This window comes from Delphinus delphis, chromosome 15 (genome assembly GCF_949987515.2).
Source record: "Delphinus delphis chromosome 15, mDelDel1.2, whole genome shotgun sequence".
NCBI classification, from domain to species: Eukaryota; Metazoa; Chordata; class Mammalia; order Artiodactyla; family Delphinidae; genus Delphinus; species Delphinus delphis.
Window position 1 is genome coordinate 58,394,487 of NC_082697.1, and position 17,062 is coordinate 58,411,548.

General features: G+C 47.4%; 1 protein-coding gene across 1 annotated transcript in view; it reads right to left on the reverse strand.

Moving 5' to 3' along the window:
• LOC132437672 (uncharacterized) overlaps positions 1–16,655 on the reverse strand; it is a 182,470-nt gene extending 165,815 nt beyond the window's left edge. The window contains exon 1 of the mRNA XM_060031004.1: positions 16,625–16,655. Within this exon, the coding sequence (XP_059886987.1) occupies positions 16,625–16,655 (31 nt within the window). The remainder of the gene's footprint in view (positions 1–16,624) is intronic.
• Positions 16,656–17,062: the final 407 nt, after the last annotated feature.

Below are 17,062 nucleotides of genomic sequence, written 5' to 3' on the forward strand. Positions count from 1 at the left end.
GAGAGGCCAGAAAGGAATCAAGTACACATGGGAATTATCACATGATGAAAATAGCATCACACATAGCTAGAGAGACAGATTACTTAATAACTGGACAAAGTATATGAGCATCCTGTTCACAGAAAACAGTGCATAAATAGATTTTCATCAAACTAAAAGAGGCTCAATCCCAGGCATAAAAGAAATACAAAATAAAGCTACCAAGTGAGTTTCTTCAAAAGTCAAACATACACCTGCCATTTGACCCAGCCACTCCATTCTGAGATATTTAACCAAGAGTAAAGAAAGCACATGTCCATGCAAAGACTTGGACACAAATATTCATAACAGCTTTGTTTGTAAAGCTCAAAACTGGAAACAGGGCTTCCCTGGTGGCACAGTGGTTGAGAGTCCGCCTGCCGATGCAGGGGACACAGGTTCGTGCCCTGGTCCGGGAAGATTCCACATGCCACAGAGCGGCTAGCCCCATGAGCCATGGCCGTTGAGCGTGCACGTCCGGAGCCTGTGCTCCGCAACGGGAGAGGCCACAGCAGTGAGAGGCCCGCGTACTGGGAAAAAAACAAAAACAAAAACTGGAAACAACCCGAATGTCCATCAACAGGTGAATGGATAAACGTATTTAGTACAGCCATACAATGAAACACTATTCAGCCATAAAGAGAAACAAACTTTTTTTTTTGGCCATGCAACATGTGGGATCTTAGCTCCCTGACCAGGGATCAAACCCACGCCTCCTGCAGAGGAAGCATGGTGTCCTAATCACTGGACTACCAGAGAAGTCCTGAGAAACAAACTATTGGTACATAAAATAACATAGATGAACCTCAAAATAATTATTCTGAGGGGCTTCCCTGGTGGTGCAGCGGTTAAGAATCTGCCTGCCAATGCAGGGGACACGCATTTGTTCCTTGGTCCGGGAAGATCCCACATGCCGCAGAGCAACTAAGCCTGTGAGCCACAACTACCGAGCCTGTGCACTAAAGCCTGTGAGCCACAACTAGTGAGCCCACGTGCCACAACTACTGAAGCCCACGAGCCTAGAGCCCGTGCTCCGCGAGAAGCCACCGCAATGAGAAGCCTGCACACCAAAACGAAGAGTAGCCCCCGCTCATCACAACTAGAGAAAGCCAGCACACAGCTGCGAAGACCCAACACAGCCAAAAATAAATAAATAAATAAATTTGTTTTAAAGAAAAAAATTATTATTCTGAAAGAAGCAGGGGCAGGGAGTACATGCTGTATGTCTCCATTTATATAAAATTCTTGTCTTTTGAAGTTGTTTTTTTTTAATACTTATTTATTTGGCTGTGACGGGTCTTAGCTGCGGCATGTGGGATCTAGTTCCCTGACCAAGGACTGAACCCAGGTCCCCCTGCATTGAGAGCGTGGAGTCTTAGCCATTGGACCATCGGGGAATGGGGGTCCCTATATAAAATTCTAGAAACTGAAAATTTGGAAAGCAGATCACTAGTTGCATGGAATGGGGAATTTACATAACAAAGAATGCGGAAGCTTTTGCGGGTCATGAGTATTTTCCCTACCTTGATTGTGATCATGGTTTTACCAGTATAAACCTGTCAAAATGTATCACATTGTATTCTTTAAATATGTGTGGTTTGCTGTATGTCAATTATATCTCAATAAACTCTTTAAAATCTACCATGTGATATCCTGTTCATCCACCAGATAAAGATAAAGCACTGTGACAAATGGTCTTCTGGCTGCACTGTGGGGAAACAAGCATCCCATGCACTACATCAGGGCAGAAATCAGCGCAAACTTTGAGGAGGAAATTTAGCAGCTGCTAAAATTTAAATGCACTTACTTTGGACCCACTTTTAGAAAACTTTTTTTTTTAGGAATTTACCTAGTTTTTTTACTATTGCTATAACACATATTACCACCACTCGAATGGCTTAAAACACCCGTTTATGATCTCAAAGTCCTGGAGGTCAGAAGTCCAGGTGCAGCAATAGCTCAGCTGCTTCAAACCTCACAGGCTGAGATCAAGCTGTTACTTGTCCCTGGTGGATCCTTCCTTCCAGGGAATTTTACACGTTGACAAGCAAACCCTTGTATTTTCTCTCTTCCTTCTGTCTTGTCTTTTAACATATAATGGTGCACTAAAATATGCAACACTGTGCCTGTTTTTTCTTTAATAAAAGATCACAGATCTGACTTGTTCTTTTCTGCAGCTGCGTACTACTCCACCGTGTGCTTCCATGTGCCATTTATGTAATCCGCCAAGGACTGTGTTCCTTTCTGGAGGCTCTAGGGATTGTCGATGAAAAATTAATCAGTTGATCTAAGAAAGAAATGGACAATTTTATTCAAGCCAAATTTGAGGATTATAACCCAGGAAGAGCGTCTCAGAAAGTTCTGAAAATTGTTCTGCCTGTTAGAAGTCAAGGCACGGTTATATATTTTTTTTTGACAGAGGGCTGTACATCAAATGACATATTATTGACAGATTATAATCCAAATCTAAGCATCACTGTGGGTCATGTGACCCCTTACAAGATCTCGCAGGAATGTTATCTTTTAAGGAGTTGTCTCGGTGATGCTGGGAGCATGTTTCTTTTTATGGTTGAGCAGGTATTCCTGCCGATGGGGGAGGTTTGGTTGAAACACAATGCAGATACACGACGCACTGCAGGGAGAGAGGAAGCCAAAGGACAGAGAAGAATATTTATGCTTGAATTTTCTGGTCTTGCCATAAAATATGAATTTTATTTCACTGGATGAATCTGCTTCCAATCTCATTCAGGTTGTTGACAGAACCCGGTTCCTTGTGATTGTGGGACTAAGGTCTCTGTTTCTAGCTGGGAGCCTGGCTTTGCTCCCAGAGGTTGCCCACATTCCTTCTCAGGCCTTTCTCGTGGCCCCTCACATGCTTTGAATATTTCCTTCCATTACATCCTTCTGCTTCCAGCCAGAGAAAGTTCTCTGCTTTTAAGGGCTCATGTGATAGATTGGGAGTATTCATTTCCTATGGCTGCTGTGATAATAAATTACAAGAAACCTAGTGACTTACAACCACACACATTTATTCTCTTACTGTACTGGAGGTCAGACGTCTGACAAGGGTCTCACTGGACTAAAAAAGACAAGGTGTTGGCCGGGCTGATACCTTCTGGAGGCTCTGAGTGGAGAGAAGCCACTTCCTTGTCTTTACCAGCTTCTGGAGGCTTCCTACACTCCTTGGCTTATGGCCCTTTCCTCCATCTTCAAGTGCATCACTCCAATCTCTGCTTCAGTTCTGGCACACCTGCTCCTCTGATTCTGACTTCTCCTGCCTCCCTCTTTTAAGGACCACTGTGATGACAGTGGGTCCACCTGGATAAGCCAGGAGACTCCCCCATCTCAAGGTTTTCACCTTAATCACATGTGCAAAGTCCCTTTGCTATATAAGGTAACATTCACAAGTTGGGGAGATCAGAATGTGAATGTATTTGGGGGCCATTATTCAGTTTACCACATTGAAACCACCCAGATAATCCAGGAGAAGTTCCCTGTGTTAAGGTCTATAAACTTAATCCCACCTGCAAAGTCCTTCTGGCCTTGGGCCATGACATATTCGCAGGCTCCAGAGACTCGTGCGTGGATATCTTCAGGGGCCACCTCCCCACCACATTATCCTACAACTGTACTTGCTTGTGGGGAAAACAGGAAACCTGTTACCCGAAAACTGGGTTCGCCTCTTGGTGGGCATCAGGCCAAGAGACACAACCAAGCCAAAGAGCAGGAGAAGGATTTATGACTTTATCAAGTGAGGAGAACACCAGGGATCTTTCTCAAAGCAGTGCCTCCCGAAGAGCAAAATCGGAGAAGTTTTAAACTGAGGGTACCTGCATATTCATGAAGGGGCTTCAGCAGAGGAAAATTCAACATAGAATTCCTCGACAAGAGTCCAAGCTTTAGCTGATTGAAATCAGGAGGGTCAACATCAGTCCATCCACCACCTGGGTGGGGGCCTTAGTTCCTACAGAAATCAAAGACTATCAGAATGTTACCTACCTCCCTTGAGGAAGAACTAGGATTCAGTTTTATTGCTGAACTATCATTTCTTGACTACTTTTGCTTTGTTCCTGCACTTCTTCACTTCCCTTAAGATGATTAATTACTGAGACCTGTTCAAGGGCAAGTCTTGTGGTCAGGCTTAGATCACAAAATGGCTTAGGCCAAAAATGGCTCCTTTTACGTCAAGACAGCCACGCCTGGTGCTTTCTCCGGGGACCCACTATCCTATCTGCTTACAAATCCACAAGATCTTTCACAGCGTTATTGCCTGTGATAGCCAAAGACTGGAGACCATCGCCATGTCCTTCGTACGAGGTCGGGTGAATTACACAAAGGACATGTATAGCCACACAGTGGAGTTGTATGTACTATAGACAAAAAATGGGCCAGATCTGTAATATTTTGTTAAAGCAAAGAAAAAGCAGGATTCAGGGTGTTGCATGTTATCTGCCACCATTGTATGTTAAAAGATAGAAGAGAGAAAATACCCTTGTTAATGTATAGAACTCTCTGGAAGTGAAACAGGAGGGAAGGGGGCAGGGCACAACCTTTGAAAGAATGACAGCCCGAGGACATGACATAAACTGATTAGAACCAAATGGGTCCAAGATGGCGGACGAGTAGACTTCCACTAGACCTGGAGCCTCAGTGTACGCTCACTGTAACACATCAGCAAGCGAAATGACACACCCACAGACGCCATGACAGTTCCAAGGCCGACCACAAAGATCAAAAGTGGGCACTGGCCCAATTTCTGGAAATCCCCACCCCTTCCACTAATACTCCTCCCACACATTAGCCTATAAAATTTCCCACCCCTATAAAAACTGACAACCCCATACCCTGGGGCCGGTCTCACCTTCTGAGATGGACCACACTCTGTCTGTGGAGTGTGTTTCTCTCTAAATAAATCCACTTCTCACCTACCACTCACTCTCACTGAATTCTTTCTGCCATGAGACATCAAGAACCTGAGCTTCATTAAGTCCTGAAACCAGGTGAGTGATCTCAGTTGGAAGACCGTGGGTTTTGGCCGGGTTCGAGTCCCAGCATGTGGGTTCAAGTCCCACTGTGAGTTGCACGGTTTCAGAAGGACCCACCAGGAACTGGTAACAGTGGTTTTGTCTGGGGTAAAAAACTGGATGAGGGGCCAGAGGTGTAAGGGAGTCCATCTTCACTGTACTGATCTCAGAGAGGGAGAAGTGAGCCGTGTTGCTAAGCGAGATCTTAGTTCCCTGCCCAGGAATTGAACCTGCGTAGCCTGGATGAAAACCAGGAATCCTAGCCACCAGGCCAGCAAGGGCTAGAGGCCAGAAGCTATTCTTCCCTGGCTCTTGCCCCCAGTGAAAAATTTCATTTCTCATAGAGGCAAAAACTGTAAAAACAGGTACAAAGTTTATTATTAGAGACATAGCACAACAACTAGTGGGAGAGCACACAGAGAAACAAGTTTAGCTAAGGTAGAAGCAAGGCAGAGACGCACACCTAGAGAGAAAGGGCGTGGGCATCCTCCCTAATGAGGGGGAGCGCAGTAAGGAGGCGGTTAAGTCATTTATATAGGGCAGGAACTGACACAAAGGCATCTGGAAGAAGCAGGACTCATTATGGCCCCCAAGGAGCTTTCCTGCACACGTGTGGTGTCTCCCTTACCCCAAGGTGTTGGGGGGGGGGGATATGTGATCGCTTGATCCTTTACTCAAACAGGGTTTTGCCCCTGTTCCTGCCATGACTGTTATATTAGGGCATCCACAAGAGACAAAGCCTGGCTGTTTACCCTGTTTCAGTGGTTACTTCCATTTTGGAGAGCAAACAGGAGGCTGATGGTAAATGCCTTACCGGGAGCCCACCTATCTTCTGTCTCAGGAAATGCAAACAGGAGGCTAGTTGTGAGTGTCCAGCCTGAAGCCCACTTTTCCTGCCCTATGAAATGTAAGGAGGCCAATTATAAATGCCTCGCCTGGAGTCCGTCTATCTCCTGCCTCAGTACCATTTGAATTTTGTTCTGGGGCATATGATGTTTATTCAAAAATAAATTGTTAGGACTTCCCTGGTGGCACAGTGGTTAAGAATCTGCCTGCCAATGCAGGGGACACAGGTTCAAGCCCTGATCCAGGAAAGATCCCACATGTCACGGAGCAACTAAGCCCATGCACCACAACTACTGAGCCTGCGCTCTAGAGGCCGTAAGCCACAACTACTGAGCCCACGTGCCACAACTACTGAAGCCCACACGCCTAGAGTCCATGCTCCACACCAAGAAGCCACCACAATGAGAAGCCCACACACCACAACGAAGAGTGGCCCCCGCTCGCCACAACTAGAGAAAGCCCACATGCAGCAACGAAGACCAAACGCAGCCAAAAAAGAAAGAAAATTTTAAAAATAAAATTTAAAAACTGTTTGTAAGTGAAAGGGCCAAGACGTCTGGATGCAATATTGGCAGCTCCCGAAGGATGAGGACACAGTGCTATCAGGGAAAAGAAATGTGAAAAGGTGTTTGGACGTTCTGCAGGTGAAAGTGGGGAGGCCCATAAAGGCCATGGATATGAAACACTTGAAAACCGACAGTATATCTTGTCAAGGGCGAAGCCCACCCCTCCCTCTAGTATTCCTCATCACAGGGTCAATTGTGATGAGAAAACAGCTGTTTTGAGTTGTTGCCTAATGCCCACTGAAAAAAAAATGCACAAACTAAAAGTTGCCAGTTATGTTTTATTGTGGGGACTTCACTAAGGGCTGTAGCCCAGGGCAGATAGCTCTGAGGAACTGTTTCAAAGAGGTAAGGGAAGAGCCAGGATATATAGGAGTTTTTGCTGAAGAAAACATGTAATCGAATATCAAAAGATTATTGCTAATCACCAAAAGCAGACATCTCAAATTAATGATTTTAGTGCTTTTCTATATATGGGAAGATGCAAGTCTGGGCTCACTGAAATTATTCCTTTGATATGCATCTTATCTAGGGCCAGTGTTGTAACAGGGAAGAAAAAATCTGACCCCATATTGGATCTGTTTCTTTTACTTTAACCTTTGTATTCTATTACTTTTGCTACAAGTTAATCATGAAAGGGATGTTGCCTATAAGCTTAAATTACAATGGCCCATCTCTGGGAACCCTGCTCCCTTGTAATGAGCCTTAAGCTATAACACCTTTGTTTATCTGGCAGTAAACCTCCTGACCAGACCCACCTGTGAATGGCTGCAGGAAGAAAGAAATTAACAAGTCCCCTCCGGAGCCTGAACAGAACCAGAAATTGACCCTCTCCTTTTTTAGTATAAAAGAAGCCTGAATTCTAACTCAGGGCAGATGGCTTTTGGACACTAGTTCACCATCTTCTTGGTCTGCTGGCTTTCCGAATAAAGTAAAGTCGCTGTTCCTTGCCCCCCAAAACTCATCTGTTGATTTATTGGCCTGTCGTGTGTGGAGCTGATTTTCTCCATCCTGAATTCCCCTCGGGGGCAGCTACAGTGGCTGATAGCTTGGCAGCGGGCAACATTCTCTGTTTAATGGAATAGCAGGCAACATTTTTTTTGTCCACACCAAACTTTTTACAGTATGACAACCCTGCTCACACCAGGAGTCCAGCCTTGTAGGATCTGAGTTTAGGATTCCCCTCCCCTACGCCCACCAACCCTGCCAAGCTCCTGCTTTGTTTCTCCCAGGGTGCTTTGAAAAATAACCACTTAAGAGTTGAGCGTGAGAAAAGTGAGTGGCCTTTGCCCCAACCACAGGCCGTAAGTCATAGGTGCTCACGGTCTATCTCCCAACCCCTCTGACCTGGGATGGAAGACTGCCCTCCCCACAGCTGACTGCAATATCACCTCCCCCACTGTTTCTGTCAATAATACATTTGTGACTTTACTTCCTTGGTGTGAAAGTACTGAAACTGTCCCTTTAATCAAAACGACCCTGGGGTTTTCACTTCCCTAAAGTGGGAGCTACCTGAGGACCCAAGTGGGTGGCTTGTGCCAATTTCAGGCAGTCACAATCTGCATATTCTAAATTCAATACACCAGCTCCACGCCACCCCACCCGCAGACATCATTGCACAATCAAAGATCCAGCAGCCCTTCCAGCTGATGTCGGGAGCGCGCGGCTTCAGCTTGCAGAGACCTGGCGAAGCTGCCTGGCGTCAGAGCAGCCAACAAGCCCAAAATGAAAGGAGCTACACTTTGCGTCACTTCCTACAGTGGGGAAAGCGCTGACTCCCTTTGTTCCACTTCCCCCAGGGAACTGGCACCCGTGGAGGATCGGGGGATCAGCCCAGACGTGCGGCTTTTCTCACTTATTGAGGGAGCCTCCCAAAAAGTCTATGGCAGTTTTATGGACCCTGAGCTGGCGGGGGTGGGAAGAGGAGTGGAAGAGCATCTTCAAGGTTCCCCTCCTCCCCACCTATAGCACAGGGAGGCCTCAGCAGGGACACCTGAGCAGGGATACCTGAAGGAGACCACCGCCTGAGGCCTCAGATAAAAAGACCTAGGAATGCAGGTATGCAGAGCAGCGTTGGGGGGCTGGGCCCTCGTCTGCAACTCCCCTCAGAGGCTGCAATTCATTGGCTGTCACCAAACACGCCAGGGAGGGCAGCTGCCTTCCCCCTCCCCCGGCAGGGGTCGGGGGCTGGGGGCTGCCAGGTACAGCCTTTGAAAGCACTTGGCCAGGCCTGAAAAAAATCACACTTAGGTTTCTCGAGGACCCTGAATCCTCAGCCCAGGGCCCGCTGAACAAGGCCATTCATCATTCTCACTTGGCCCAGGAATGAGGGCATCTGTACCTCGGGTTTGCCCAGCACAACCCTGCTTCACGTGTGTTGCCCGGTATAATCATACATAGCAGCCCCTTTCATCCTCCAAAGGTCCAACCTTGCTTTGCTACCATAATAAAAGATTTTCAAAGAACACGGAAGGAAACTAATAATCATTTTACGGACAAAGGGCGCACAGCTAATTCTTTCTTGAACAGCCACTACAATGAGTAGCCATTTTAGAACCATGAATTCCTTAGAAAAAGGTAGCTATCAACAGACGAACGGATAAACAAGATGGGATACATCCATACAACGGAAGACCATCTGACCTTCCAAAGGAACGAAGTACCAGTACATGCTACAACATGGATAAACCTCGGAAACATGCTAAGAGGAAAAAAGCCAGACGCAAAAAAAACACACACTATACGATTCCATTTATATGAAATGTCCAGAGTGGGAAACTCCAGAGGCAAAATAGATTAGCGGTTGCTTAGGACTCGCGGGTGGTGAGGTGGGGTAGATGGGTGGATGATAACTAAAAGGTATGGGGTGTCGTTTGGGGGTTGATGAAAGTGTTGTAAGAGGGGTTGTAGTGATAGTTGTAAAATTCTGTGAATATACTAAAAAACTACCGAATTGTACACTTTAAATGTGTGGATGGCATGGTATGTGAATTATAGCTCAATAAAGCTATTACCAAAACAAAAAACAAAAAAACACATAAGTTCTTACCTAGAAGCCCTTTTTCAGTGGCTGTTTACAGAGGAGATTCTACAGTGGAGTCTGAGCACGTCTCTGTATTTGGAGGCCTGCTTCTCCCAGAACCTTCCCCCCCGACGCCCGCTACTCACAGACCCACCAGCCACTGCGCCGGCGCCTCAGCTTTATATTAACCTGCTTCCAAGCTCCACCTCCTCCAAACAGACACACCTGCCCAATATTCCATTCACATCCGCTGCAAGGTAATAAGTGAGCTCACATGAAGACTATAAATCATGCCCAAGCATTCATTTGCTCCTGCTTCCAAGGAATGGGCTCCATTAATCATGACCCAAGGAAGAAACCCTTCACCTTGGGTCAGTGAAGGTAAGAGAGTCACTGTAAACGTGGCATTCTCGGGCCAGCCAGGGAGGGAGGCGGCCCCCATGACCCCCCCTGTGAAAGGAATGCGGGGGCTTTCAAATGACTGCAGAGGTGGCTTCATCCCCATGGTAAGCCAGGCGTGCTGACACAAATGCTCACACCTGGCGGCAGACGGCAGGAAGGGGACCCAGGTGCCAGTTCTTGTGGTTTAGTCTCCCTGCTTGGCTCTTCTGATCCTGCTTATCAAAGCTGGACACTGCCCAGTCCTAACTGAGACTCTTGGATGCCAAGCCTGTGTCTTGATGGGTCTCCTGGCTCGCCCAGGAGTTTGCCTCTGATACCCCCAGAAAGCCAGCCCCTGGAACGTTCCAGCATGTTGGGGCATGTTCCAGAGCCTTCTCTCTGATCTGCCCATGTCCCAGCACAGACATTTAGAGCTGGAAGGATCAGCCTGCCTCTTTTTAGAGAAGAGAGGACCTCAGCCCGGGAAGTTGAAATGATATGCGTTGGCCACACAGCAGGTTGCGCGCCCCAGGCTCAGTCAGGTTCTTAATGGAACTGCCTTCAGTTCTTTTTGCTTCTCAAATTCATCAAGCTCACACTGCATACTAACTCTCACCCAGCCAGCATCGTACCAGTTCCAAAGACAATAGTACTGATGTCCAACCCTCAAAGTCTACTCTTGCTTTTAAAATATTTATTTGTATGTTATGTTCTTATTATACTTGTTAATGGTTATGACCTCATTTAAAGGTCCAATTTACGCTGCATTCACAATTCACTCCACCCCCCATCTTACCAATTGTCACAGTAAATTATACAAACTGGCACTTTTTTTTTTTTTTTTTTTTTTTTGCGATATACGGGCCTCTCCGGTTGCGGAGCACAGGCTCGGGACGCGCAGGCTCAGCGGCCATGGCTCACGGGCCCAGCCGCTCCACGGCATGTGGGATCTTCCCGGACCGGGGCACGAACCCGTGTCCCCTGCATCGGCAGGCGGACTCTCAACCACTGCGCCACCAGGGAAGCCCTGGCACTGTTTTTTAATTGAGGTGAAACTCATGTAACATAAAATTAACCGCTGTAAAGTGGACAATTCAGTGGCATTTAGTACATTTCACGACGTGGTGCAACCACCCCCTCTATCTCGTTCTGGAACATTCTCATCACTCCCAAAGGAGAACCCATGCCCATTAGGCAGTCACTGCCCATCTCCGCCCACCCCCGGCAACCACCAATCTGCTTTCTGTCTCTATGGAGTTATCTATTCTGGACATTTCATTTTAATGGAATCATAGACTACACTGCCTTTGTATCTGGCTTCTTTCATCTACACCCTGTTGTCAAGGTTCATCCACGTGGTAGCAGGGATCCGTGCTCCATTCCTGTTTATGGAAATGGGCATATTTTACATGTTAACCACATGCTTGGATAGTGAGGGACACCCCAACTCCCAAACACGGGAAATGTTGGCTTCAACCCATGTAGTTATCCCGGGGGTTCTCAGTGGGGCCATTTTGTCCCCCGGGAACATTGAGCAATGTCTGGAGAATTTCGGGTTGTGCTGAATGAGGCATGTGCTTGTGGTATCTGGTGAGTAGGGGCTAAGGATGCTGCTCGACATCCTACGATGCACAGGACAGCCCCCACCCAGGAAAAGACCTGGACCAAGGCGCCAATAGTGCCGAGGTCGGGGCCCCTCCCCCGGCCTGACTTCAGTTCCTTCTCTCTGGCTGATCTGGCCCCAGGCCATGTGGGACAGCATTTCTCAAACTCACCTGCTTTTAGGAACCACCTAGGTGCTTTTATATAAAAATGCATATTCCTGGGTCCCCTCCCAGGCCTTCTGAACCCAAATCTCCTGGCAAAAGGCCCAGAAATCTATGTTTAACAAGCCCAAGGTGTATTTTAGGACAAGAAGTCCTCACTCTGCTGTGAGTCGCCCGGTAGCCCTGTGTAACTCACACTGATTCTGTGTCTCGTTATTTTTATTTTTATTTTTATTTTTTGGCCATACCACGCAGCACGTGGGATCTTAGTTCCCAGACCGGTGCCCCCTGCAGTAGAAGCGCTGAGTCTTAACCACTGGACCGCCAGGGAAGTCCTTCTTCATTATTTTATCTGTAAAACGGCAAAGATGTTTTTCTTTTCCATCTGGAAGAGTTCTTGGCAGGATTGGTGAAGACAATAGGAGATGAAATTCTTATTTAAATTCCCCAAGAGCAAGGGGGCTGTCTCCTTACACATTACACACCCAATAAACATTTATTGAAAGAAGGGAGGCACGATTGAGTCTATCACGTCAATGGTAGACCAGGGTCTGCAACCTGGAGCCATGTGAGGACTTCCCTGGGCCCCTCCCTCCTTAAAAATATATTCAAAAGTGTATTTTGGGCTTCCCTGGTGGCGCAGTGGTTGAGAATCTGCCTGCTAATGCAGGGGACACGGGTTCAAGCCCTGGTCTGGGAAGATCCCACATGCCGCGGAGCAACTAGGCCCGTGAGCCACAACTGCTGAGCCTGCGCGTCTGGAGCCTGTGCTCCGCAACGAGAGAGGCCGAGATAGTGAGAGGCCCGCGCACCACCATGAAGAGTGGCCCCCGCTTGCCACAACTAGAGAAAGCCCTTGCACGGAAATGAAGATCCAACACAGCCAAAAATAAATAAATTAATTAATTAAAAAAAAAATGGTAGATTACTTTCATTAAAAAAAGAATGTATTTTAAGGCTGCGTTGATACAAAGAGGAATATAATCCAGGTTGGATTCATTATTATATATTCATTATTATTTTATTCAGGCTTTTCCCTCCTCATTAAAAAAATTAAAAATCAAGCATTTCCCTGGGTCCCTAAAAATATCAGGGGCCCCAGGTGCCCAGTGGGGAAATCAGCCCCAGGCTTTGTTGCAGCCTGGGAGATTCTGATCCAGTTGGCCTGGGGTGTGGCCAGATCGGGAGTTTTATAAACGCTCCCCCAGCCCAGGCTGAATGCGGGCCAGGCCTGGCCCTGCTGTGGAGGTTTCAATAAGTCTTTCCAAACTGGAGTCACCCCCTACCATGGGGAGTGATGACAAGGTCAGGGAGGCCAGGGTGTCCACACACACACAGTATTCCAAGCAGCTTACATGTAGGGAGTGGAAGAAGAACGACCATTCTCACCCCTTAGTCCCTGAGATCAGCTAGGTGACAGCCAGTCCCCCGCTAGGGTGGTTGGCCTGAAGTCCCTGGAGGCCTCCCAAGCTGAGGGACTGAAGCCGCCTTCAGGGAGCGCTGGAGGGAGACGCAGCTCCAAGTAGCTCTGTCACTTCTCTTTCTCCTGCAAATACCCAGGGACACACACACACACACACACACACACAGCCACTCACAGTGGCCACAGAGACACACATCACAGACACCTAGAACCATCCCCCAGCAAACATCCACAGACACACCCAGACACACACACAAGTCCAGACCCCCGTGTACCCTCACAGAGGCTGTGCACCAACACACACACACACACACACACACACACACACACACACACACACACACACACACACACACACGAGATCTGGTCATTGACGAAGGCCTGAGCTAATCTAAGACTTTGGGACAGGGACTTCCCTGGGGTCCATGGTTAAGACTCTGCACTTGCAGTGCAGGGAGCTCGGTTTCGATCCCTGGTCAGGGAACTAAGATCCCACATGCCACATGACGTGGCCGCCTCCCCAAAATTAATTAATTAAAAAAATAAGACTTTAGGACAGAGGGCAGGAAGAAGATAAAGTGAGGAGGAAGATACCTAGTTAGAAAAACAACAAGGTAGGGAAAGGTAAACCAATACAACCACAACTTACGTGTGAATTTTAAAAAGTAAACAAAAGAATATAACAAAACAGAAACAGACTCACGGATGTAGAGAACAAACTAGTGGTTACCAGTGGGGAGAGGGAAGTGGGGAGGGACGAGATAGGGGTAGGGGATCAAGAGGTACCAGCTACTAAGCATAAAATAAATAAGCTACAAGGATATACAGGACAGCACAGGGAATGTAGCCAACATTTTATAATAACATTAAATGGAGTATAATCTATTGAATCACTATGTTGTTCACCTGAAACTAACTGTAAATCAACTATATATACTTCAACTAAAAAAAAAAAAAAGACAGGCCCTCAGCGAAACTAGGGAAAGAATCCCTAAATCACATCATCACAGGCAGCAGTGATCAGATTCAGCTGATGAAGCCGATGAACTCAGAGCCTCCACCCGCCACCCCTCCCCCACACCCTCCCCTACAGCTGCTGGGAGCTCCTTGTTGTGCTAAGAGTTTCAAGTTCAAGCATGTGCAGAAAGGGGAGACCTCAACCCACCACCTCCGCATCAGGCTTATGATAAGCTTTTTTTTTTCCTACTACTTTAATTTCAGACATGAACAAGAAATGCAAATTATGGCTTAGAAAACAACCCTAAAGAGCTATGAGCATTTTTTTACCATATGCTGCCTTCCCAGTTCTCTCTGCTGGGACAGGCCCCAGCCCTAGAACAAAGCAAAAAAAACAATCTCCACTGAAAGAAAAAGTGATTGTCAAATGTTTCCCTTTCCCTTTCTCCACAGTGTCCTTGCTGGGGATGCTCAGATGAGCTCAGGTTGGAGAGGGGATCACCGGCAGACGCCTGGGAAAACCCTGTGGCCCGCCAGGCAGATGGAACAATTTCTACTGACCACACCCACCCGGAATCCACCCACTTACTTGAAGTCAGCCTTGCCCTTCCTGCTTATCAACAGGAAATCTGGGGACAAGAGCTAGAGTAAAGGATTAGGCTTCACTCTTCCAAAGAAAATGGAAGGCGTCCTGGGATTCCCCCCAGAGAGGGAGACAGAACAAATGAAATCACATAAAGACACAGAACAGAAATGAACTTTCCTAACACAGTTTTCAGACTCATCAGGCAGTGAAACCTAAAGGCCACCCCCTAAGCAGGTGAAAACATCAGAATGACTTGATAATTTGAAAGGATGAGGTGCCCCTCCCCCAAAATACAATCACTACAAAAGTATCTGGCTACCCTGCTTGCACACTCCCCCTGTAGCTGATATACTGAGCTTGCAGCATTCATTTTGCCACAGTCCCCACCACTCCCTATCATCACACACTAGTCCTGCTTCACTCACAAATGTCACCTGCTGACCCTTTAGGCAGCTGGTTTTGTCATTTCGCCTTGTTGAGGCTCCTGAAAGATCCTCTGATCCAGCCTAGAAAATTGAGGCCCAGGGGCTGGAGAGGAGAAGGGGTCACACTTCAAGTGGGGTCACACGACTACAAAGGAGGCAGATTTGGGGTGGGGACCAGATTGCTTGACTCCTGTCCGGTTGACTTCCTATGACCCCAGGCTTCTTCCCGTGTGAATTGTTCAGAATTTATTATCGTGCCTGACACCAAAAGTGACTCTCTGACCTTGCTGTCAGTCTACTCCCAAACAGGTGTGCTTTAAAACACAGGGCAAAAACAAAAAATAAAACAATGAGGGGCATAGGGTCTGAGACATAAAGGCTGGAGCCGTTGGGGGCCAGGACGCTTATTAATTTGAACGCTATTGTATTCTTTCCCAATTCCGCTTCACTAATTCAGCAAAACCAAGTCCAGGAAAAGTATAGCAAAACCTCAACAGCAATGCTCTAGGAATGCGAACTTCCTGGGGATTTTTCACTTTCTGGTTAACAAGGGTGATCTGGACGTCCTTTTTTTGTTTTTAAACTTTAGAATCGCAGGATGTTTCTTGAGTGAATGGATGAAGGAATAGGTGGAGCTCGCGAGGGCCTCAGAAGGTGATACTTTCAACCCCCCATTTTTTCAGAAGAGAAGGCCCAGAGAGGCACAGTGACTTGCTCACAGTCACACAGCAAGTTAGAGGTGGAGCCGGTACCCTGTTCTCTTCAGAACTTCCAGACCTGTTGCAGGAAACCCTCAGCCCACTTTCTTCCCCTGGTTAAGGAGAGCTGAGGGGTCAGACTGAGCCTGTCTTTGCTGTCGATGACTTTGAAGGGCCGAGAGTTGTACCATCTGGTCTGGGAATGAAGGTGGCTATGGATTAGGACACACAGGCCTGGCACCGAGCACCTGTGCTGGGCACTGTGGCTCCAGCAGGGATTCCGCCTGACCGAGTCCTGCCTTCACAGAACTCACAGCCACAGCTGTCTGTCAAACAACCCAGGGAAAACAGTTCTGTTTCACTGAGGAGTCAAATGAGATTTTAAAAAATGGGCTTCAAATGGACACTCAGCTCTTGAAAAGGTGAATTTGCGAGGTCTTCTTTTACTCAACAGCTGGATCAGAAGGGGCACCGGGGTCTGAATTCCCTGAAGCTGAGCTCCGCCTGCTCCACGGGGACCCCTCCACCCTCCTCTCTGCCTGAGCAGCATCCCCAGGCCCTGCTGCAACCCGGGCTTCTGCCCCAGGTCTGTTCGCTGAACCACATCGTGTCCCCTCACCGCTGAAATCCACTAGCGGCTTCCGAAATCTTTCCCAGCTTCATTGACATGTAAGCAACGAATTGCAAACTGCACATATTTAAGAAGTACGGTATGATCAGTTTAACATATGTGTCCAACCAACAAGCCACAGCCACTAATCAAGATAGTGAATGAATCCATCACCCCCAAAAGTTTCCTCGCCCCCTTGGTCATCCCTCCCTCAACCAGGCACACACTGATTAGTTCGTGGTTTCTAGAATTTCATATAAATGGAATCATACACCGTGCGCCCCTTTTTTTGTCTTGCTTCTTACACTCAGCATATTTGTTCTGAGACTCGTCCATGTTGTCGCATGCATCAATAGTTGGTTCCTTTTTATTGTTGAGTAGTCCACTGTCTTTCCCATTGTGAGCTGAATAAAACTCAGGCCTCTGACTGGCGTTCCACAAACCTGCACCGTCTGCCCTCTGCTCCCCGCCACAGCCTCAGCTCCTCCTCATTTCTCCACTCACTATGTGCTGACCGTCCTCTATTTTTCTCAACACACCAAGTTCTGCCTGCCCCAGGGCCTTTGCACTCACTGTCCCCACTTCCTGGAATACTCTGTGTGTGTGTGGCTCCAGCTTGTCGTTCAGGTCTGAACCCAAATGCCACCTCCTCCGTGAAGCCTGCCGTGACTACTCTACCTCACCTCCCATCTCTGTGACTGTCCCGTTACCTTGTTTTACATACTTCACAGAACTTATCACCA